The sequence below is a fragment of the Apteryx mantelli genome, chromosome 3, assembly GCF_036417845.1.
Source record: "Apteryx mantelli isolate bAptMan1 chromosome 3, bAptMan1.hap1, whole genome shotgun sequence".
NCBI classification, from domain to species: Eukaryota; Metazoa; Chordata; class Aves; order Apterygiformes; family Apterygidae; genus Apteryx; species Apteryx mantelli.
Window position 1 is genome coordinate 67,356,116 of NC_089980.1, and position 23,694 is coordinate 67,379,809.

Consider the following 23,694-nt stretch of genomic DNA (forward strand, 5'->3'; position numbering starts at 1 on the left):
GTATAAAAGTGTGTTACCTAAGATCCCTCACGGTAGTCTTACCTCAAATAAAAAGCACTAAAACAACTGTTTAGATACAATGTGCTTATTTTTCCCATTTAGAGAAAACTTTAAGTGAGAATTTCTTGAAGAAATAAACACACCAGTATTTAGCACTTTTATAGTGCTTTTCAGATCCTATTCTGATCTCATTTTGATCAGTTTTTTGTTTACCCTGCAGGATTTGCACTGTAGTGAGATTGCTCAGGTATGCTGCCCAAATGCTGTATAGATAATTTCTTAGCTTGTCACAGTGACAGCTTCCTGGTTTGCCTAGCCAGTAATGTAAAGCCTACTAACACTGGAAGAGGTTACTATAAAAAGCATGCAAAGACAAGATAAATAGTCAACAGTCAAGTGCTTTACCTTGCAACGAATTTGCTCTGTATGCAACTCATCATGGTGTTCTGGCAAGGGCTGAGAAAGCTTTTTTTTGAAGGATCTTAGCTTCTCCAGGGAGTCTCCTATGCCCTTTTCACATTTTTCCCAGTCCTGAAGGCAGAATAATTATTATTAGACTTTAATTCAGATCAGTATTATACTAGTGTCAGTTGATTTGACTAATTAACCACTAAACACTGAAAACTTTTGCATAATAATAGCATGACCTGAAATTCTCCTCTAAATAATACTCAGAGTATCAGAGCTTGGGTCATATGTACAGCCATGGCAAATTGTCTTTTGCGTAGAGCTCTGCCAGTAGAAACACACAGACCTAAGCTTCCTATTATTACAGTGTTGTCTAGATCCTTTCAGCAAAGACTCTCCTTCCCAAAACGATTTTCCACTTCCTCTCTTGAATGCCTATATTAAATAAGCCTTTCACAAAAACTCCATTCAGATGCATCACGCTCCAGAAGAAAATGGCTAGGGATACTGCAAATTCAGGTCAGACTGAAATACCTGCAGTACCTCTCTAAATTATGATCCTATCAGCTACAGCCAGTTCAGTGTTTGTATACTTTCCAAAATTTAAAATATATCCAATGTAATCACACCCTATCAACAGTCACCAGACAGTACCGCTTTACCTGTCTCACCTGTGTGTTAAAGCCTACTAAAAAAGTACTCACAGAGAAAAATCTGTAATAAGCCAGTCAACCTATAATGAATGCCAGTTGTGTGATACCAGAAGACATGGGAACTTATTTTTCTTAGTTTACTGTTTCAGTGCTACTTTCCTTCTACCACTGCCTTTGTATTTCCTTCCTTTTTTCCCAATCCACGCCAATATTTCATGGTCCTTTTCAGGATGAGGAATTACAAATAACAGGTCTTGCAAAAAAACTTTCTTTAGCATCTTTTTTCTTCTCTCTCTAATAGCCTTATATGATAGTAGTCTGTGATGTTATTAATGACAAAACATATTCTTTTAGAATGCACTGCTTGTGCTTCTCATTTGGTCAGAGGATCACTAAAAAGTCACGTATTTAAGGCCAAGATAGCATCGTGTAAAGAAGGATTGATATCCATGAGGACATTTATACAAATTGCATGGTAATTTCCTTTCTTCTTCTTCTCCTCAAACATCAAGTTTTATTATTGGAACAAAATACCACAGAACTTTTAGCCTTCCTAGATAATAGCTTTCAAGACTAAAAGTTCCTAACCTAATTCTTGGCAGATGCCGAACTAGAAGCTGAGGTAGAAGGAACACAGCTTGAAAAAGGAAGAATGACCTACTTATCTGAACTTTTCTGAAATAATATTTAATTTTCTTGCACTGTTTTGCTTCTTGCTATTTACAAACAAAATTATGGTTTCTGTAATTCTGTGATTCTATTAGACCTCTGCAGCTGTTCTCAAAAGCACTTGCCCTATTCTGCTTAAACACACACAATTTCAGTTTTCATTTTTCTCCCTAGAATGAGTAAAAGGGAGGAAAACACAGACCAAAGTTAAATTCCAGCCTATCATCTTGAGTGCTTACAGTGAGGTTAGCAGGCACCTTGGACATTGCTTACATTAAAATAAAGTTCAAGTCTCCCCCCTCCAAGATCACAGAAATTTACCTAAAATAGCAAATATTCAAGACACTGGAATGAATCACAAACTACCTGATGGCTAGATAGATCTTGACGCTGGCATGTAGAGGGAATAAGGAAGATCTTATTTTCAATACAGTATGTATGTATAAAAAATAACCAGCATACTGCAAAATAAAATACGCTTTTGTTATGTGTTGAAAATAGGACTTGCAGGAATTCTTAAGGCACACATGTTTTGCAGTATCATTTACTGGCAGTGTTGTGGAAATAATTAAAAGATATCAACTAACATACAGGCCTACTGTGAAGTAGTACCATTTCTTTTTTACAGATTTGAAAATCAGAGGTAGTGAAAAAAAATGGAAAGCTCATGCAATTCCTGTATTTGTTCTCATCCCTTGAGAATACTTTTCTTCATCCAGGTTCACAATGCAAAACTGTGAACTTGCTGAAAGAATAAAAATAGAAGAAATCACACACTTACTTTCAGTAGTAAAGCAAGCTGTTTCTTTTGCTCCTCAAGCCGGATGCTAGCTGTCTTCCAGAGCTCCTGAATTTCGGTAAGCTCTGTTTGCAGGACTGCCTCAGCTCCACCATCGGCACAGAGCAGCAATTGCTTCCCGGCTTCCACAGAGAGGATGTAACTCCCTTGCTGCCTTAGGAGAACTTTCTCTTTAAGCTGCAAAGATCAATGGCTTTCTCTCAGCTTTGTCTTTTTAATTCCAGTTAACAATTCAGTGTAATTCATCCTAAAGCCCATATTTTACCAATTAACTTTTAACTAATAGACAGAGTACCTTGGCTTAAGCATGGGCTACTGCCCAAATGCTTTATCCTACCCTTTTCCCAATCACTTACAGCAGCAGACTGTTAGACAGGAAATTTCTCCAAAGAGATAAAGACATGAAAAGACTTCACTCCCTCCTCATCCATATCAGTATCTCAATCACTCTTCAAGAGGAATACTTCCTCTTCAAGAGGAATATAAGCTTTATTATTATATAGTATCTTCTAGCAAAAAAGCTTGAAGACGCCAAGCTGCTAAATAGCTGTCCATCTTGCATTAAGATGGACATCAAATACTCAAAGTCTCCTTTTTCTTAGCTAGGATACATCTCTAATATGGGACATTATTTTTATGCATGTATTTTTTCAAGAAAGCTTCGCTGGGAGGTTGATTATAAGCAAAAGAGGAGCAGGCAAGGCTGGAAAAAGAGCCCCTAAGTTCTATACTGCATATTCTGTTATGAGCTTCAAGTTACTTTCCAACAAAGGGCTGCTCCTGAGGCTATGCCAACTCCAAAAAACAACCAACATCCAATATTGCTTTCTGCAAAGCAGACAACCTGAATCTAATGCACTTTTAAAATCATCAGAACTATTTAAAGTACGAAGGCTATAAAAACGGTGTGTTTTTTTTTTCTTCCTCTTTCTTTAAACACACTAGACATACCTGCACTTCATCCAGTAAAGCTCTGGCTTGTTGCAGTGGGATAGGAACATTGCCCAGCCCACTCGCTGGCTGACAGGACATTTCCACCAGCCGCTTGCGCAGTTTCTCTGCCATCTCCCTATAGCGCTGCCACTGGTGGATCTGGCTGTCAATGATTCCCTTCCTCTGCTGTGCCCGGCGAATTACTCCCTGCCATTGATTACTTAGAAGTGTCAGCTTCAGATAAAACTCATCCCTGTTAAAAAAAAACAAAAAACATAGTAACCTTCACATTTTGATCCATTTCTTTAATGAAATAAAACCAGAGGGAAAGGGAAAATGTTTTCTGGCTGCTGATTATGAAGCATGAGGAGAAAAGCACTGAACTCTCATGAAAATTGACTGAGGTTGAGAACCCCACACTCCGTGTACATGGACAATCAAGCCCTTATACATGAAATACTTCCTCCTTTCCCCCAGAAGTATACAAAGAACCCCTAAAATCCCAATAAACGGTTTGTCTTATATCAGGACCGCGATACCCTTAGCAAAGCCAATGCATATATACAAGTGTGAAGCCATTAGTTTCATTGATTTTCATTCATTTGATCATAAGTGTTTAAAATAAATTATCTGAGACAGGAATGAATATTTCTTCCATCACGTTTGTGCTGTAAATGATTTGAAGTGCCAGCAGAGAATCCTCCTGGGACAGGTAAATCCCCAGATGGCTTAAATCAAGTGCAACTCACTGCAAATCTCTCACTGCATGCTCCTTTGCGAAAATCATATTTTGGAGGTACATCAGAACAGACATATATGTAACATTTACGAAGATCCAAGATCAATCTTTGTCAGAGATGCAACCTGAAGGCTGCAGTTTTCCCAAATACATTCATATATTCACCCCATAGCATCCTAACAAGCGCTGTCTTAAATAAGACTAATCTGCTACTAATCAGTAGCTTAACCATATCAATAGTAACTTCTACCTCAAAAGAGCATCATCTGAGAAGTGACATCTTATGCCATCTTCTCTGTTTAAAAGTCATCCACTAGTTTAAGTATTACTTCACATAACCAAGAGCAACAACAACACAGGAAAGTGTACCTGTCATCCACCTGTCCTTGTTCTAGGAGATGCTGCCCATCAGAGATAATTGAATGCAAAATCTGCTGGCGGCTGAACATCTCTGCCTGGAATAGCTGTTATTCAGGAGACAAGGATGTTAAAGCAAGATCTTATGTTTTCACTCCATGTGTTCGTACTAGCAAAAATGAATTTTCCCTTATTTAACCTTATTCCAAATGGATTCAATGGGAGTTTTGTCATGAACTTAAAAAGGAACACATTTAATAATTTTATTGCTGGAGTTACTTATTACTTTTAGTAATTTTCTTTTGGGTTTTTAGGCACTGTATTTAAAAGCTAATAATTTAAACAGAAGCTAAGCTTGATGTTCCTTTGAGTACAAATTTGTGATCAGCACTATAATTCACAACACAACCTAGATGGGGTATTTACTGCAGGAACAGCAAGGGAACTTTTTATTTTCTGACATGTTCAAGACTATAATAGTCTTTTGCCTTGTTAATTTATGTCTGCAGTTTGTGTGAGAAAGTGTTATTCAAACTTTCAACCCAATATTACACTGCCAGCAGAGCCTCTTTAAAGGAAACTGTTAGCAACGGGAAGATGGAAATTAATTAGCTAGTTTATTTTTCCCACTGGTCACTACCAATTTTTGTAATACCTTTAAAAGTCACTTATTACTTAAATATTACCTAAATTACAACAGAAAATTACCTAAACACTACATAAATAGGCATCACTTTCATATATATATATCACTTAAATATGTTTTTAAAAACATCTTTTCTCTTAGTAAGAAATTTCTTTTCCTATCACCTCTATTTCTGTCAAGTAAGGGGGGATGAATGGAGCATAGGAGGCAACATCTATCAGTATTATTGACAGATTGAGATTAAACATAGTTCAACTGTTAGATTAAACTGTCACCTTTTTTTTTTGAGAGAGAGAGAGGACAGGTGAAACAAAAGCTTGTTAGGCATGAGGAACTCTCCTTAGAGTGGATGTACTCAATCCCTACCCCAAACCAGAGATATTTCTGTCAACACCCACTTGTTCTGTGCATGCACATTAACTGTCTCTGTGCGTAAAAGGGATAATCCACCATGTGGGACCACTCGCCATTCCAATTTCTTCCTATATGCAGATCACTAAGAAACACAGAAATAGGAGACGAAGGAAAGAGGAAAGGAAGGCAGGTAGAGGAGTGCACAATACCAGCATACTTGAAAAAAATTCAGTAATTGAGTTGGCAAGCAATGCACCCTATCCCAACACTTTCTCAAATGCTTGTCTTGGTGCATTCCCACTGCAGGAGTCCCATGCAATGTTCTAGCAAGCAAGTGGGTATCTGGAGAATTGTGGAAGAATGACTTCAAGATTGCCCTGACAGATAGAGTTATCTGATGCAGATGTCAGCATTAGCGCATGATATTTGGAAAAGGCATCACTTCCATGTTGTTGGTTTGCAAACTTTGGTGGGAAGTTATTTCTAAGTAAGGCCACTGAGGAAGCTGGGGTCCTGTTTGAATAAACATTAGGCATGTTATGAGTCAGCACTGGAAAGCTGATAACAGAGCTGGATGCATCCCAATATCTATTTTGGGAACACATGTAGAAACAACCTATTTTCTCGTTATCTTCAAAAATACAAAACAAAACAATCTAGAGAGTCATCTCAAGAAGTTCAGACTTGACCTTTCTCTTTCAGCTGTGAACAGTGGGAAGCAACTTCTTCATAGTTATTAGGAGACACTGTGAAGAACACTGAGCGCTGGATATATACATGTGGGTAATATGAAATGCAAAAACAGCTGTGAGTAAAAAAAAAAAATTGCAATTTACAACATTTTGTTGAGATGAAATGTAGTCAATGAAAGAGTCAGATATTAGTTCTCTAAATTCCAAGAGAGGACTTCATAGTCTTAGGAAAAAAAGCTTCCACAAGCACCTCAGTAACATGTAGCTATTTGCTTAGATCAAGGTTTCAAGAGAGAATTTTTAAGATATTCAAAAAGATCCCTCTTAACTCTGTAAGAAAAAGTAAAGCTGTGACCAGACACAACAATAATGTGAATATATTCATTAGACAGTGATGAATTCTGGACATTTAAAACCTTCTCAGGAAACTGAGATTTCTCAGATTTCAAAGACACACTGTCCAGTCAAGGCTGGCAGCACTGAGTGGAAATGAAATGGATGACGTCTGTGAAAGCAAATGTATGCTAACGTAAGCTATAAGGGTTGTGAACTACTTTCTGCTATCAGAGGTTCATTCAAACACTATGCTGTCAGATGCAAGACGAGAGGGGTGGAAGGACATGACTTCCCCTCTGATCTGACTTAGAAGATCTGGCCTGAGTCTATGGGGAGGTCAGCTGACATCTGAAAAAGCTGTGGGAACTGAAACTACTGTATCCACATGGGAGCTTTAGTATGAAAATTGACTTGTCTTACTTGATCTTTACCAGGATTCTTGGCAGTAACAATATGGGTGGAGAAAAAATGTGCATCACTTGACTTGACCAAAGAATCATAAAGGCATCTTTCAGTAAAAATTGAATCAGTTTGTCCTTGTAGAAGAAGCTGGGCTTCTTGTTTATTGCAAACAGGTCTATAGACAAATGACTCCAGCACGGAGTGAAGATCCAATCGGTTTGTACTCCAGGCAAACATTACCAAAGGGAACACAAATGGTCACTCCACAATGAGTTATACAACTCAATCTTTCATAGAAAAGTCTTCTTTTAACATGCTCTTCAGATGCTGTGTATGTTGTCAATTTGATAACAAACGAACAAACCAGAATAACTGAAAGAACAGAGACTGAAGTATCTTCTGCAGTTAGGACTGAAGACAAAGGGCTAAAGTGCATGAGGATAGTTAGGCTTTGTGGGAAGAGCAATATAACCCCTCAGCCCCCTTCGGCACTCTTTGATTCCCCTGGTAAAAAAGTACCCTGAAGTACACTAAATGTAGGGACATACACTCAGAAATACTGATGAAGGCTTCATACACAAAATACTGGACATATTCAAACCCTCCCCTAAACTGGGTATCACTGATATATTTTCATGCTGCTGTTTTTAAGTCAATATATCCTCACAGGCTGCAAATATAATTCATTTCAAGGCATACTATTACACTACTCCACAAAAGAGTATGCATTCCTTTTAAGTATAAATAGTATGTGCTGTAGTTATGTATAGATACACATTATGACTTGCCTCGTGTGCCCTCTGTTGCTCTAAAAGACTCCGGTAGTTTCCAGAAATCTCTGCAGCCAGCTTCTGCTCAGTCTGTACTAACAAATCCATCCAAGTCTCACACTTCTCCAAGAAGGTCTGGTGCTGCAGCAAGAAAGACTGCAGCTTACTGAAATGAAGAAAGTTGGATTCAGTTAAGGTTGCCTGCTCTTACAAACAGTATTAAGAGAGTTTTGCAGTAACTTTTCCAGCAGAAAACCAAACCAGACAGTATTTCTTTTCCTACTGAGCTGCCTTGCTCTACTTATTTAGTTTACACTTTGAAAAGTACCATTTTTCCTCTTTTCAAATTCTACTCACTTGTCAAAAAATCACCATCTCATCTCAACATTGAGACACTGGCTCACTATTTGTTTATAAGTACACCAAAAGAAAGAAGCTTTGGTTAATGAAATGTCTGTAACATAGACAGTTTTCCATACTCTGCAGAAGGTATACTTTCTAGTCAATGTAACCTAAGAAAATTATACAATATTTTTAGCTGTCCCCACCTGAATCTCTCTGTAGTCTGAGATGAGATCAGAGACCAATGTCTGTTCAGATTCTGCATCCTTTTGATTTCTTTATCATTTAGTGGAAGCCTGTAACCTAGCTCATTAAGGCGGTCCAAATCTGGGGCCATGCTGCTGAACTTCAACATCTGACTCTGCAACAAACAATAAAAGTGATAACTAGGAAGTTCCATTATAACATTATTATAGCCTGCAAAATTATGAGCTAGCACTCAGCTACATTTGGAATGGCCTTGGTTGGCACCAAGTGGTAAGCAAACCCTATGCCACTGAAGAATTCCATTCCCAGTTTTGAGCCTCTTTGGTCCCGGTCCAAAAAAAGACTTAACATATGCTTAAACATGCACAGAGAAGTACTTAAATTGCACTTGCTTAAGTGTTTTGCTGAACTGAGCATTTATCTCCCAGAGCTGCAAAAGCAGGCTACTGTTTGAAGCTGTATGTCTATATTGCCAAAAAGGTGAGTCTTCTTCCTTGGTTGTTAACCTGAATGTGAGGCTGGCAAATCCACACTGCATGTACAGACTTTATGTTTTTGTTTTGCAATGCAGACTTATCCCAGTTCACTAAATAAGCTAATGTCCTGTGCTTGTTAGCATGCCCACAGTGGTATTAGGTGTATAGTTTATTCTGCTAGAAAAATAATGGAAAATTAAAATGAGAGAAAAAGCCTAGATGGCAAAGTTCATCAGCTTCCTATCAGGGTCTCTAAAAGGGGAGGAAAAAGCCGACAAAAAAGAAGAGCAGAAGAGTGCAGATATATATTACATGGTACATGGTATGAATGCACACAATACCCAGTTTCACTTCAGTAAATCAAAATATCCAAAATGAGTAGATGACTTGGTTCCTAAACTATACACCACTGAGACAGGAATTGCATAAGTTCAAAAACGTAGAGATAAAACAAGATGAAGGAAATCTCTAAAAACTTCTAAAATTGATTTCCAGTCCCATTCTGATTTAATATCCATTTTATTTTAACCAGTTTGCCTTTTTATTTTCTCTTTTCTTAAAGGCATAGTAACATAGACAATCACTCCTTGACTGCCATTAGACTTTGAATTTCTCAGTCTTATACTTTGCATGAGTGCTAGGCCTTTAACATGCACCGAATGCATGTATGATTTTTGTGGACACGCTGTACTGCAAGTTAACCAGGTCATTATCAAAAATGAATGCTTTCTACATTTATCACTCACTTTGAGTTCCTCCATCCTACTCTGGATTGCTGAGAGATCAGATGAATGACTGGGATCCTGTCCTTTCAGTACTTCCTCTGCATCCGTTATCCAAGCCTCAAGGACTTGCAGGTTCTTGGCAAAGGTTTGATAGTCTAGTACTCCAGCCTTAAATAGAAAAGGACCCACAATTTAACAACTTAGTATCATGTCACTTATTGTCCATATTGCCATTATGCTCCTTGTTACCCTTATTCTAGATCTGAGAACAGTTGTATAGGCTGCAGTTGTGTAGGAGCATTTGTAAGTGCTGCTTTGCTCACAGACTAGACTGTGAAATTAATGTTTTGTTACCACAGGGGCACTGCTATGCCTTTGCAGTAAAGGCTGCATTAGATTAGAACCCGGTGCTTTTAAGCGCTTTCTATGCATGAAACTAAGACTTGATCATAGCCAAAAGGCAGCACTTCAGCAAAGCACATAAGGATCTCCTTGCTTTGAGATAGCCAATCTTCTCTAATCTCCTTCTATGAAACTAAAGTCCTCCACTTAATTTACTTATCAACAGAGAGAACTAGTTGCAGTTACTGAAATTCAAAACGCAACATCTCTCTTATGTTTTGTTTCCTCATAGCATGGTGGTTTTATGAGCACATTCTAGACACACTGGATTTCTTGGATTAACTGTGCTTGTCACTCAAGCAGAAGTCGCTGTTTTCTCACCCATATACTTTCCTGCGGAACACATTCTGTTGCTCCTTTTTTGCTCATTAGTCCCTGATGAAACCAGCAATTAGCAACATATACTGTATAGACTTGGAAGCAAATGGTATGTCTCAGTATGATCACTGACATTAACAGGAACTGTTCAAATCAATGCCACATAATTGTTAGGAATCTCTCCTCCCTTTGTTTTATCACTAAAGAACTAGTTAGGAGGAGAGACTGTTTCCTGAATGAGCAGTAGCTGTGGATCCAGCTGTAAGCACTATTCCTGTCTGCAGAAGGAACATCCCACTTGGCGTTTCAGGAAGGACACTTTCAGCCTCTGCCATTCCCCATGAGGTTTGCTATCCTCTTTCCAGATATTGTTCCTTCTTTCAACTTCTCTGCTCTGGACTTTAGCATATTTTATTCTCTCACCTTTGGCTGCAGCCTCCAAGGGAAGCCTACAAAATGCTGATGAACAGGCAATATCACCCTCTTTTCCCATTCAATTTTGTCTAATCTGCATGCTTTCAGGTACAACAGGATGATCAGGTGCAAGGACTGAAAACACTCTACATACCTGAAGTACATCCTGTTGCTTGTGGAGAGTCTGTTCTAGGGTTGACAGATTCTGGCTCAGAGACAGCTGATCAGATTGTATAGCTGCTGCTGCTGAAGCCTCCACTTGACTTTTTAGCTCCTCTCCCAGTTCTTGAAGGACAACTAGTGACTCCTGTGCTGTCTTCAAATCTTTGAGTAGATCCTGCAGCAACATATTGAATAAAAATATAAACAGTTACCCTGACAGGCTCAAGTGATGCCATCTTCCCCTGGTCTAAAGGAGGAATGCAATGAGTGAACCCCACCACTATATACAGAACTTATATTCACTACTGTATTTCAATGTCAGTGTCCACTAACACTCTGTATGCAAATTAAATGATGTGCAGAATAAAAACTATGCTGAAGTACTTATGTGCAGAGGAACAGATAGAAGGGACTGCTCACTGTCTTTGAGTAAGTCTGAGTTACAGATGAGGCAATTCTTGTTGAAATGCCCATTTTGAATGTACTGACATGCTGTTCCTATGCAGTGGAAGCCCTCACTGTGGCTTGGCGTGGGTTTGACTAGACCTCCCTCTTTTTCTCCTGCTGTGAATTCCTAAGTGGGGTGAAAAATTAACTTCTAATGTAATGGCTAAAGAAAACAACATCAGAACATGAAGAAATTATTCTGACTGAACAATTTTGGTTGCCAATTCAGCAGACTATGGCAGCAAATGCTTACAAAGCTCATTAATGTGCTTATTTTTCCCCTGCAATTGTTTTTCCTATACCAAGACAATTACCATTTTCATTTTCTTATCAGTGACACTTAAAATAAACTCAAAAGCACCAAAATCTAATCATGAACAGAAGATAAACTATCCTGCTGCCTTGAGATACAGTCCAAAAAAGGAAGAATCTCAAGGTTTCAGAGTGAGTGGTGTCCTTCTGTAATGAAGGATAAAGAAACCCATAATGCTGAACATACACAGTCTCTTTTCAGACAAAGTGAGCAGACTTCACTGGTGTGGATAGTCAAAAGATCTTACATGTCCTTCTAATGTAAGGAAGTCAGTGGACTTGATAGAAATATATGCCCAAGCAAGAATCTCTTGGATAAGCAGGGATTTAAGATTGAATCAAATGATACAATTTATCCATCTCCTGCAGAGATGACTTTCGATAAAAACTTCTGAAATAACACAGCAACAAGTAATAACAGACGGGAATACGCAAAAAGCCTGAGAAACTCATGAGGTTTGGGGAGCAGAGGTAAAGCTCTCTCTCCTGTGCCTGAGGGATTCTTCAGTAAACAGAAATATGTTCATGTGCAAGTTTCAATACATGGAGTATACAGTTTAGTCTTGGAGAGCATGTTGTGATTAACCCATGAAGCTGTGCAAAAACACAGAGCTTAACTGAACGTACGTTGCAATCCTGAATCCAAGTGGTAACTTCGTAATCGGCAAAGTCTTTGCTGGTGGCAGTCTTCAAGAGTTCATCGGTCTGCTCTTCATGCTGCTGGACTGTGGAAGAACACTGGTTGTAATAGTCCTTGTATCTCTGCCAAAGCTGATGGAGGCCCTTACTGGCATGCAGCTGCTCTGCAATCTCTTGCAGAAGGTTGTTCCACCTGGCAAAGAGATTGGATGAATGATCAAAGCCTGTGAGTTCACAAGAACTATCCCAGCCCCTCTTCCTCATTGCTATTTCCCAAGGTCTTCTGGCTTTTAAAAAATTTGGTAATAACCATGATCCAGACACACGGGGGAAAAAATGCAACCCCAAAAATATTTTCACAGCTGCTTGAAGTGTCACATCAGATCAGATCTGTGGTCCATCTTGGGTGCTGTATATTAATGTTTGGGCTCAGAGCTGGAGCACACTTTTGAAGTGAATAGTCTGTTGTCTAACTCAGCACATTTTGGTTAACCCAGAACAGGGTCTGTGTCCAGTCTGGCCAGAACCAGATTCCTGCAAGGGCCAAAGAGACTCAAAACAGGTGTACATATGAAACTGTTTCTTCCAAGTGGGTTTCCTCCTAAACTCTGACACAGTATTTAAAGTCCTAAAGCTCTGTGTACATCCCTTCTAAAATACACCCATAACTATCAAAACTCTTTATAGTTTTATTATGCTGTTAAATTTTTAATCCCTCTTTGAATCCTGTTAATTCTTGGCTGTAGTAGCAAGCAGAAACAGCTAATTTCTCAGTCCATGATATGAAAATTATTTCTAATATTCTTCTAAAAAATTTGCTGTTTTTATTGAATTACATGTTTATTTCTTTACTAAAGGAAACCATAATCTTTTCAATTGTTATTATGTGATAAAAATGATAAAGTGAAAATCTTCTCAGTCGTCTCTGAAACTCTCAAATCATACACTAACTTCTTCAAAACGGGGCGAATAATCCCTCCCTTTACTCCCAGTATTCTAGGACAGGATGGACCACAGATTAAAATCTATTTGGCATGATTGTGTTTTCAAAAAAAATCAACTTTCCACCAAAGTAGTTTTTGCTCTTGGACCCTGCCTTTATGCAGCTTCTCTGAGTAACCCCTCACACTGATTCTGGCATAGATTCCAAGTAGCGGAAGCTATTTTCCAAGCTATTAGCCAAGGCTTATGTCTTCTTTCCTATCATGCCCCTCCCACACCTAGAAATAGCCATCTGAAAACTGGGAAAACTGAGGCATGCATAACAAACACAAACTTTTGGTACAGTATTCTCACTTTTTAAATGCAGTATTATTTTACAGCATGGGGTTTATGAATCTAGCCTGGCATTTTGACTGCAGCCATGCATGGAGAAAAGCTATTGACAGTAATGTCAAAATCCTTTGCAGGAGAAAATAGTGTTGGTAGTAGCAAACGAGACAGTTCTGTTCCAGCCTTTGGCATAAGGGTTTCCACACTTTTAATCAACCTTCAAGCATATGCTGACCATATTTTCTCCATCATTTCTGTGTTTCTAACGTATTAGCGTAGAAAGATCACTAACATTTGGGGTACTTTTAAATGAGAAATTACCATTACTCTGTTACTCCATTACTTGGTATTTCATCTGCCATTGTGATGTACAAAAAAAAGGACACTTTCAGCAGACTCTCCAAACAGTCTGTATACCCTTATTTGGGTAGTCCTATCTGATAGAAATTTAAAGAATCGATGGAAAAATGCAAAGGTACCACTGAAAGTAAAGTTCAAAAAAACCCACAGGCTTTCTACCTCATATTCATTTCTTTCAAACTGTTAGTAAGTGTTTCAGTCACTGGTGGGTGACATTCTTTCAACAATTGATTGGTCACCGAGCCAAATTTCTGTAAGCTATTTTCTTGCTTTTCCAATTCATCTTGTAGGCTCTAAAACAGAGAGAAAAAGAAAAAGATACATGAATTATTACTATTGCATGAGGTAAAAACATGGGATATATTAATTACATCACACGGGTTACGAATGTAAAACTTGATTTCATGTGTTTTTCATCTGAATACAAGGTTGTAAATGTAAACAGTACTGTTAGGCCAAATTGATTTAATATTCAGGTATAGTGAAAAGTAAATTTTTACATAATATCTTCTTGAAATGTCTTGCAAAACAAATAATTTAAGCAAATACTCTTGCACAGGACTTACAAACTGAAGGACTTCAGTGCATGTAAATGCTTCAGAAATAGAAACTTAATTGACTGAAGAGAATAAATAAATACAATTAGAAAAAAATGCATATTTTTCCTGTTTTGAATGAGATGAAAAAAGAAAAGTAGTAGCATCAAAAAATTCTGTTCTGAAAACAAGGTTCTTGCTCCTTTGTTTATCAGTCTGAAGTACCATTGGCAGTGAAAACTTTAATTTTGTTTTTTTTACCTTAAATATTTTTATTTATATTACAGTTTGAACAGCTTGGAAAATCACAGCCTGGTTAAACAGTATAGTTAAGATCTTAATAAATAAAAAAGTCATGTGTAGTACTTATTGTTTTACTGTCTCTTCCTCCCTGATACGCAAAAAATGAAAACATGGAAGAGTGACTGTAAAATGCGTTAATGGATGCTCTTTAAATCTTGGTTTGGAAACTGCAGTTTGTGCTCAGGACATTTGGCTTTATATCTGTCTGGACTTCTAATCATACAAAAAATTTAAATGATAGAGTCAAACTATATTTGCTGGCAAATATTAGCAAACACAACTTCTTGTTACTTTAATCACAGCTTTTCTGAAGCAAAAGGTTATTCTATGCAAACAATGTTCTCAGATATAATTTTGTAAGAGGAAACTCATTATATTTTACGCTTTTCTTAAAGTGACAACTTGGAAAACCACTTGACTATATGACTAGCTCAGCTCTGGGGACATTCTTTGTTTTGTTCTTCAATATACTGCAATAACAGGTTTGCAAAGAAACCCTTTAAAATACGATCTCAGCATGTGCCAGTAGCTCAGAAGCCTGAAAAGGCAAAAAGAAGCTTTATCTTTAATTGTCACCAGCATGATTTAAAAACCTTTGAATACTTGACAGTAAAGTTAAAAATTTAAACAACAGTATCAAAAATCTAGAAAGAAAACAACTATAAAAAGTCATCATTTTAATTTTTTATGATGTGAAAGATGCAACAGCTATCTGCGCATGATAAATTAAAGTGTTCTTTTAATGTCAAATGCTTTTCATGTGCCAGTGTGTCTGTACTTCCATTCCTTATGAATCAAAATCTATAGCTAGCTACATCCATGCAATGAGGACAAATTTCATCCCTAAATCTATCCTTAGTATGTCAAGAGGCATGGTATTCCTTTTCACCTGAAGGTTATCAACTTGGACTTTCACAGCTTCCAAAGAACCAGTAAGAAGATAAAAACGAGACAAAGAATATCTGGCTTCCATTAGGTAACTATTCAGTTCTTCATATGCCACTTTGTAAATGCTCCACTGATCAAGAACAGACTGCAACAATATCTTCAGCTGGCTAACCTAGGAAGAGGGAGGAACCAAAAAAAAAAGTAAATGAAAAACATTCAAGAGACATTTGCTTTTTGTTTAAATTAGTTCCCTCTTTTTGATGTTACACATTATTTGTTCTACATGGCTAACCTCAAAGCTGTTGGAGAAAGAAGGGAAAATATTTTGCATGACTATCACCTGGGCTTACACCAGGTACACCATAATGTTCTGCTTGATTTTACAAAGCTATAGAAGAGTAGGATGGAGGGGACTGAGAAGACATGCAGTCTGTTCTACTTTGCTGCAAAGCACAATCAAGAGAAATTTCATAAGACTATGTACCACATGTCACTAAGGCAGAAAAGTCAGCCTATGAAGTGCAGCAGAGAGGCTAGCACTATCACACCGCCTTCTTCTTGAGAAGACAGATGGATGCATTCAGCTTTAGACACTGAGTGCTGATCTCTTCCTTATTCCATATGTAAGACTATGTAATCTGCGTGCTTGAGAAGGTAATTCTTTACAGAATATTTTGTGCCTCTCAACTAAACATCAGGAAGCATCTTAAAAACTTTGCAAGAATTTAAAAACTCCCTTGAAATGGAATTATTAGGCCCATTTTATGTGGAGTGTGCACACAAACTTGGGGATGGATGGAAAGAGGGACACTATTCACTAATCTCCTCCCCTACCAGACAGAAGAAATCCACTAGCTGCATATTGGTAATACCCCCTCCTCCTCCATGCCCTAGCCCTGGAGCTACAACTTGCCCCTTGAGGATTCTTTTACCATGTGATCCAAATTGGCCCAGGAATGGTTAATTTCTTGCAGTGTATTCATTACAGCAGAAGAGACTTCTTCCTTCTTGCCTTGTATCAAAGAAAGACCAATCTGTTCTACATTTTCCACTTCTTTTTCCTTTGCTCTAATTGATTCTTCTAATTCCTGAAAAGAAAATAAAAACTAGGTATTTTTGTTTGTTTGTTCATTTGGATACATAATGCCTTGAGATAGAAGAGATGCCCATAAACTCCACAGTTTGTACAATGTTAAAAAATAGGAAAGGCCTGCTTGCATGCTTTGGCTTTTTACTCTCAAGAGGATCATAACTCATCAGCAATTTTATTGAATATTTTATGTTCCCTTTAAAGCATAGCTGTTTGTCTTTAATGCAGAGGACATGCTTCTATTTAAATTAAACTTCTGTGAAATAAATCTGATCTCATGTAAGAGTCCAAAAATCATTAAAAATAGGATAGCAGTTTGAATACATGGGAAAATTGTTGTGTTTCTTAGCTTGTCCTAAATACTGAAAGAGATTTTTAATTAGTCCAAAGCTGGCTCAAGGTTCTGGAAAAACTGAATTTTGCCACCCAAGGAAAAAGGACAAAATAACTTCCTAAGGCAAGATGTCAGTTTGCCATGCCTCCCCCCATGAAGTGGAGTCTTTATTCCTTCGCCAGGTCCCAGCAAAGCCCCTTGCCCCAGGACAGCAAGCCTTCCCCTTTGCTAGATGACAGGCTCATTGGACTCCAGCCAATAACAACAACAAAAAGACTGCAGGAAATTTTCTTATTGCCTCCCCAAGGTCTCATACTGTTGGGAAGCATTAATGAGCTCAATAGCATTTTGAACTCAGCATTCCCACACCCGAACCCAAGCAAATTGGAAGACAGTCAATGGTTGGTGTGAAAGCAGGTGAAGAAAACAGGGCTGAGTATATAAAGCTCTGAGGCCATGAAAGACTGTTAGTGGCTGTTTTGCTGCTTCAGGCAGGTGCCTACTGTGTCTTTGACTGAAGATGACCCTAGATTTGTCATGGAAATGCTGATGCAAAGTTCTCAGTTTTTATCACACTTTATCAACAAGCGAAGCCCAGAAGCTCTGGTATGTAACATTCGCTAGCCACAAAGCCTGTGATCCTCCTCACGCCTCAATAGCACACAAATGAAGTTACAAACTGAAGTATTGAGGACGAAAGGACTTGGTGTGGAACTGCTCTTCATATAGCATGCTCCCTTGAGCACATTCCTAGCCATGGTCCTGTGAGTATGGTTTCATGGCACGCTGCAGGGAGGTGCAAGAAAGTCATGCAATGCTCTGACTCGTATGGAAGCTGTGCAGCCTCAGTTAGTGCAAATGCTGGGTCTGAGCAAAGCTAAAGTATGACTTGCAGCCTTTAGGCCAGCACAAATTTATGTTTACCTGTGTGGAGATATACCTTTCAAGATTAAGTAGTCACCATAATATGGAAAGTAGGCTGTGAGGAGCTGGGAATGTTGGGTTACTCCTACATTAATTAGTACATCTTGGGTTCTAGGGCAAACTGAAAACCCATGTTTTTCTGTAAATTACTCTCCCTAAAAATCAATCAATTGATCAATCAATCAATAAATGAACCATTGCCATAAAAGACTTTACATTTTAGATACCAGGAAGAGTATTTGGAGCCAAATTCCGCCCTGCAATACTTGCTATTAGCAGAATTTACCTCTGCACACATACAACAGATTTTTATCTGCACACATAGTAAGTCATATATGCAAAAGCATTTTTGCTGTATTGCTTATTCTTAACTTTTTCCTCTGCATTGTTTCACATTTCTTCTAGCTATGATCTTGTTCCAGATTACAGCCTTGGAATAATACATCTTTTTCTACCACCTGACACCAAGCAAACACTTTTTAGTTGCAAAGAGTAAATTTGACTTTTCAAGCAGTGGATTTTAACAGTAAAAAACATACTTAAGTTTGTACACAGTTGTTTCAAAATTCAAAATGTAAAGTGGACAAAAGCTTGAAACACCAAGAATAGCAAATATTTCTGGCTCTCTGTGAAAGGAGTTTTTAAAAATTATTTTAATCTAATAACTGAATTCAAGAGACATCACTGTTTCTGATCTGTGATGGAAAAACATAGTTGCCTTCACTTACTAATATGACACTAGACAGCTACTAACATTGTTAATAAGTAAGCTGCAGCTTTTGTAGTAGTTGAACCGAATACCTGGGAGCGTCTGATACAGTTACTTTTTAAACAATTTGTTTCTTTACTGATCAAAGCCTTGCCATTCATAACTGTCTCCCCAAGTGTATTTGCTAACTTTCCTGACCAAAGGAAACCATGAAGGTGATAAATCAGATTCAGCTTTGAACCCCTGCCAAACAGAGCCTACCAATTATGTCAGGCTATGTTAAACTACACTTGGTTCAGTTGTATGGGTTTATTGTGCTGAAATCATATAGATACTTGAACTAAAGCTAGGCATTGGATGCGGTTTGAAAATCTGAGTTCAGAACTTGGAAAAAAATTGATTTCTGACATTTGGCCTTACCAATTCTTTGCCTTCACAAAATGAAAGATGGGTTAGAGATATTACTGAATATAGATTTAATTCTATTACACATTTCATTGGAATAGATTTCCAGCTGTTCTGTTTGTGAAGACATAGCTATAGCTGGATCACATTCATCTCTTCATTAAATGCATGGGGAAAAGGCAGCCACACCAAGATAAGCTTCCCTACTCCTTTTAAGGGGATGAGCACACAAAGAAGTATATATCAAGATTGTAGGCATGCAGTTGTTCTGACAGAGTTTTATTAAACATTTGCTCTGGCATGAAATTTATTATTTGGTGTCTAGTAGAAAAAATACTGTTTAACAAAAAACATCTGAAGCCGGATACCATGTAGAGGCCTTGTTTAGAAACTCAGAACAAGTGAATTTTCCCTATATATCTGTAAGCCTGAACCACAGTCTCACATCCCCAGAAGCAAGCTTCTGAATACTTAAATATGTGCTATTCCTAGTAAGATGTTCAGTCACCTGTGATTCCCTATTCACTGCTGTGTAGTCCTTGTATGAATTTTACATGAAAAACTGAGGTGGTTACGATCAAGAGTGTCTTATGTGTAGCTAAGCCTTTCCCTTCTTTGCCCATCCTAATCATGATTCTCCTTTTTACTTTTGGAAGGAAAATGGACTTCAGCTCTATTTGCTTCTCTGGACTGTAGAATATTTGAATAAATTTGATTCTTTACACATTTTTAACACGATCTTAAAACCTCCTTGAATTCTGGTATCTTTCTTTGAGTAGTCCTGAGGAAAGGAGAATATCGGGGGAAAAAGAATGGGGAAAAAAAAAAAGGAGGAGGGGAGGAGAGAAAAAGTAGTGATGAGACAAAAAAACCCCAAGTTTCTGAATAGTCAAACATGCTTTTCATTATATCAAGTTCCATAAAACTGGCCAAGCAGAAACAGATGAGTATCTTTTCGACCATCTTTATAGCTTTATATGAATGCATAGCTTTATATGCATAGCTGAATTTATAGCTTTATATGAATGCATATATATATATATATTTTTATATGAATGCATAAAGAACAACAGGTTTGGATGCTTCTGAATGCCTTTATTCCTTGCATTTTAGGAATGAAATCTCTTCCTCATTGAAGTGAAGGGGCATTATGTCATCTACCTCACTGATACCCAGATTTCACATGGCTTTAATACTTCTTGTTTCTAACTGCTGGAAAGAGCATATACAGAATATTGTTATTTATAAAGGGACATTACCTGACAGTCTTTCAAAGCATTCTGTACTGAAGCCTGGTCTCCAATTCTCTGTTGCTTTTTCAGCTTCTTCTCTTGGGTTTCAAACCAGGTTTTTAGGCACTGCACATTATTTTCATATTCTATCCAGGATTCCTGCAGACTTTCCAAGAGCTGGATCTGTAAAGAAATATGAGTATATGCTTCCTCATACAATTATGTCTAATGTGAAGCCAATTAAATAAATCAGTGAAGACAAAGACTGACCAGTGCCTTCTCAGATAAAAATCACAGCTCTCAAAATTTAAAAATAGTATATGCATGCAAACTGGAATGTATTAGCTATTCGTAAAAGAGTACATAATAAAAAACTCTGCTCCATCCAAGAATAATTCTATTCAGATAGCTTATTCAGATATTAATGACTTCACTGATCTATTTAAGATGTAAACATACATTTTATGTTCCTTACTTATGAACTGCGATAAAGCAGATGAAGATTTATATTACCTCTTTCTTTGTCAACTGACTACTTTAAAATTATCTAGATTTTCTGATTGTTCCAGATGCTATTCAGTGGAGAACCAGATAGCACTTCTGTTCTTCGAAAGCAAATATGAAAGAATTGAAGAATAAAGCAGAATTTGAAAATGGCAGAGTTGCCATAAAAGGCATTCACATTACTTAAGACAAACTCCACTGTTGGGAATGCCTTCTCATTTTAATTGGTTGTAATCCTCATTAGAACTGGTTGAGGATGTGATGGTCAACAGTAACCTCGGCCAGAGTGACAACAAGATGGTTGTGTTTAAGATCCTGAGTGAAGAAAGGAAGGCAAGTAGCAGACTAAAGACCCTTGGCTAAGGAGAGTAGACTTTGGCTTGTTCAGGTAAGCATGATCCCATGAGAGGTTGTCCTGATGAGCGAAAGAATCCAGGAAGCTGGATAATCTGCAAAGACATCTTCCTCAAATCACAAAAATGACCCATCTCAAGCTGCAAGAAAACAGGCTAGCATAGCAGGAACCTAGCTTGAGCAGAACTGAGAACTCTTAACTAAGCTTGAATGCAAAAGGAAGTGTGTATGGAAAGCGGACTACAAAGGGGCATTGTTTGGCCATGCATGGTTAGTATTAGGAAAGCAAAATCTTGGCTGGAGTTAAAACTAGTGAGAGACAGAAGCCCTTCTTGTTACCTTTACAAATATATCAGCAACCAACAGGAAACCAAGAAAAAGCCTGAGGTACATAGTTCCTTCTTTTTTTCTCCAGTGTTACTGACAAGGTCTCCTCTGATGACTCTCAGATCTTCACATCTAGTAGCAAAGTTTGGCGGACAGAGGCACTACCCATGGTAGAGGAGGAATGAACTACTTAAATAAACTAAACATATAAAAGTCCACAGAACTTGGAGATGCACCCGAGGGTGCCAAAATGACTGCAAGGCTGCTCTCTATTGCTTTTAAAAGGTCATAGTGATGGGAGGAGGTTGCTGAAGACTGGGAAAAGGCAAGCGTTATGTCCTTCTTCAAAAAAGGCAGAGAGAGGATCATGGGAACTACAGGCTGGTCAGCCTCACCTCAGGCTTGGGAAGACTATACAAGAAATCCTGTCAGAAACCATTTCTACACACATGAAGAACAAGAAGGAGCAACAAAAGCATGGACTTACCAAGGGCAAATTGTGCCTGATCTACTTGATTGCCTGCTATGATGATATGACTGACTGTGGACAAAGGGAGAGCAGTGGATGTTGTTTACCTTGGCTTTAGCTAGACTTTTCTCATAGTATCCCATAGCACCATTGTAGCCAATCTGAAGATATACGGACTGGATGGGAGGACTACGAGGTGGGTGGACTACTGACTGGAGCCATCAAGCTTAAAGGTTAGTGGTCAACTGTTCAAGGTCCATCTTGTGGTCAGTTACGAGATGCAGTCCTCAGGGGCATCCTTGGTCCCCTGGATGAAGGCATTGTTTAATATCTTCATCGACAACCTGGATGACAGGATGTACTGTGTTCTCAGCAGGTTCAAAAACAACACTGAGTTGGCAGGAGTGGCTGATATGTTGGAGAGCAGGCCTGCCATTCAGACAGACTCAACAAGATGGAGGAATGGGCTGCCATGAATGCCATGAAATTAGGCAAATTCCTGTGACTGAGACAAAATAACCTCATGCAACAACAGAGGCTGGCAGCAGGCTGGATAGAAAGCAGCTTTGCTGAGAAGGACCTAGAGGCTCTGGTGGCCAATAATTTGAACATGGTAAGTCAGCAGCGTGTCTGTGTGGCAATGAAGGCTAACCACACACGAGGCTAGGTTATCCAGAGTGCTGCCAGCAGGTCAAGAGAAATGATTATTCCCTTCTTGACACCTGTGCGTCTGGAGTACTGTGCCCAATTTTGGGCCCTCCAGTACAAGAGAGTGTTTGACAAACTTCTGAAGGGCCACTGGAGTGGTTGGGGCACATGACGTAAACAGAGAGTCTGGCTTCGCTCAGCCTGGAGAAAAGAAGGGTAAGGAGGGATCTTGTTGCAGTCTTCTACTATTTACGGGGAGTTACAGAGAAGAGAGAACCAGACTCTTCTTGGAGCTGTGCAGTGAAAGGTGAAGAGACAACAGTCACAAGTTACAACAAGGGAAATTCTTATTGGACTTGAGGAAAAAACCTGTTCTCCGCAACAGTGGTTAAGCATGGGAACAGGCTGCCCATAGAGGCTGTGGAATCTCCATCCCCAGAGATTTTCAAGCCGCAGCTGAGAAAGTCCCTGTGCAATCTGATTTAACTTTAAAGTTAGCTTTGTTAGAGCAGGAAGTTGGACTAGATAATCTTTAGAGGCTTCCAATCATTTTTATGGCATATTTCTATTTGTTTTGAAAGTTCTCTACTGAACAGCTAGCTTTTTCTTTACCTTTTCTGTTATCAGGCCTTGCAGAATCTGCCAACGTCGGTTCATTGCTCCAAGCTGTTCTGCAAAATCAGTTTTGTCGCTACGTTTACTTTCAACATCTTGGCTGGTAATCTGTAGCACCGATTGGTTCACAAAGTCCACCGTGAGTTGTTTGCAATTTAAATCTATCTTAAAACCCTAATAGAAAAGAAGGATATAAAAGAAAATAATGTATCATCATTTCTCACCTTCCTGCAGAACAGAGGATAAAAACATTAACAAATTACAATGCCACAGAATTTAGCTAAAAGTATTTCTAGCATTTGAACAGCAGTTAAGAGTACTGTTGCTCTTTAATAAATATTGAGAACAAAAGCAGCAGTACACCACCTTTGGAATAAAGAAACTGCATGTTTTCTCCCAAGGAAAAAGAAAATCAGTAGACTTAGCAACAACAATCTCAAGGATCACATTCAAGAAAAACTGGACATTGATGATTTTATTCATTTTAGTCTTAAATTTTCTTACTACAGCAAGAGTTAATAC

General features: G+C 38.3%; 1 protein-coding gene across 1 annotated transcript in view; it reads right to left on the reverse strand.

The window, feature by feature from the left end:
• The window catches only part of SYNE1 (spectrin repeat containing nuclear envelope protein 1), a 276,957-nt gene that overhangs the window by 42,853 nt on the left and 210,410 nt on the right, over positions 1-23,694 (reverse strand). Inside the window, exons 112-125 of the mRNA XM_067293579.1 lie at positions 23,170-23,346; positions 20,283-20,438; positions 16,494-16,649; positions 15,563-15,733; positions 13,994-14,127; positions 12,191-12,395; positions 10,797-10,979; positions 9,530-9,676; positions 8,307-8,461; positions 7,777-7,924; positions 4,571-4,665; positions 3,481-3,715; positions 2,512-2,706; positions 406-531 (exon numbers count right to left, since the gene is read on the reverse strand). Of these exons, the coding sequence (XP_067149680.1) occupies positions 406-531; positions 2,512-2,706; positions 3,481-3,715; positions 4,571-4,665; positions 7,777-7,924; positions 8,307-8,461; positions 9,530-9,676; positions 10,797-10,979; positions 12,191-12,395; positions 13,994-14,127; positions 15,563-15,733; positions 16,494-16,649; positions 20,283-20,438; positions 23,170-23,346 (2,283 nt within the window). The remainder of the gene's footprint in view (positions 1-405; positions 532-2,511; positions 2,707-3,480; positions 3,716-4,570; positions 4,666-7,776; positions 7,925-8,306; positions 8,462-9,529; positions 9,677-10,796; positions 10,980-12,190; positions 12,396-13,993; positions 14,128-15,562; positions 15,734-16,493; positions 16,650-20,282; positions 20,439-23,169; positions 23,347-23,694) is intronic.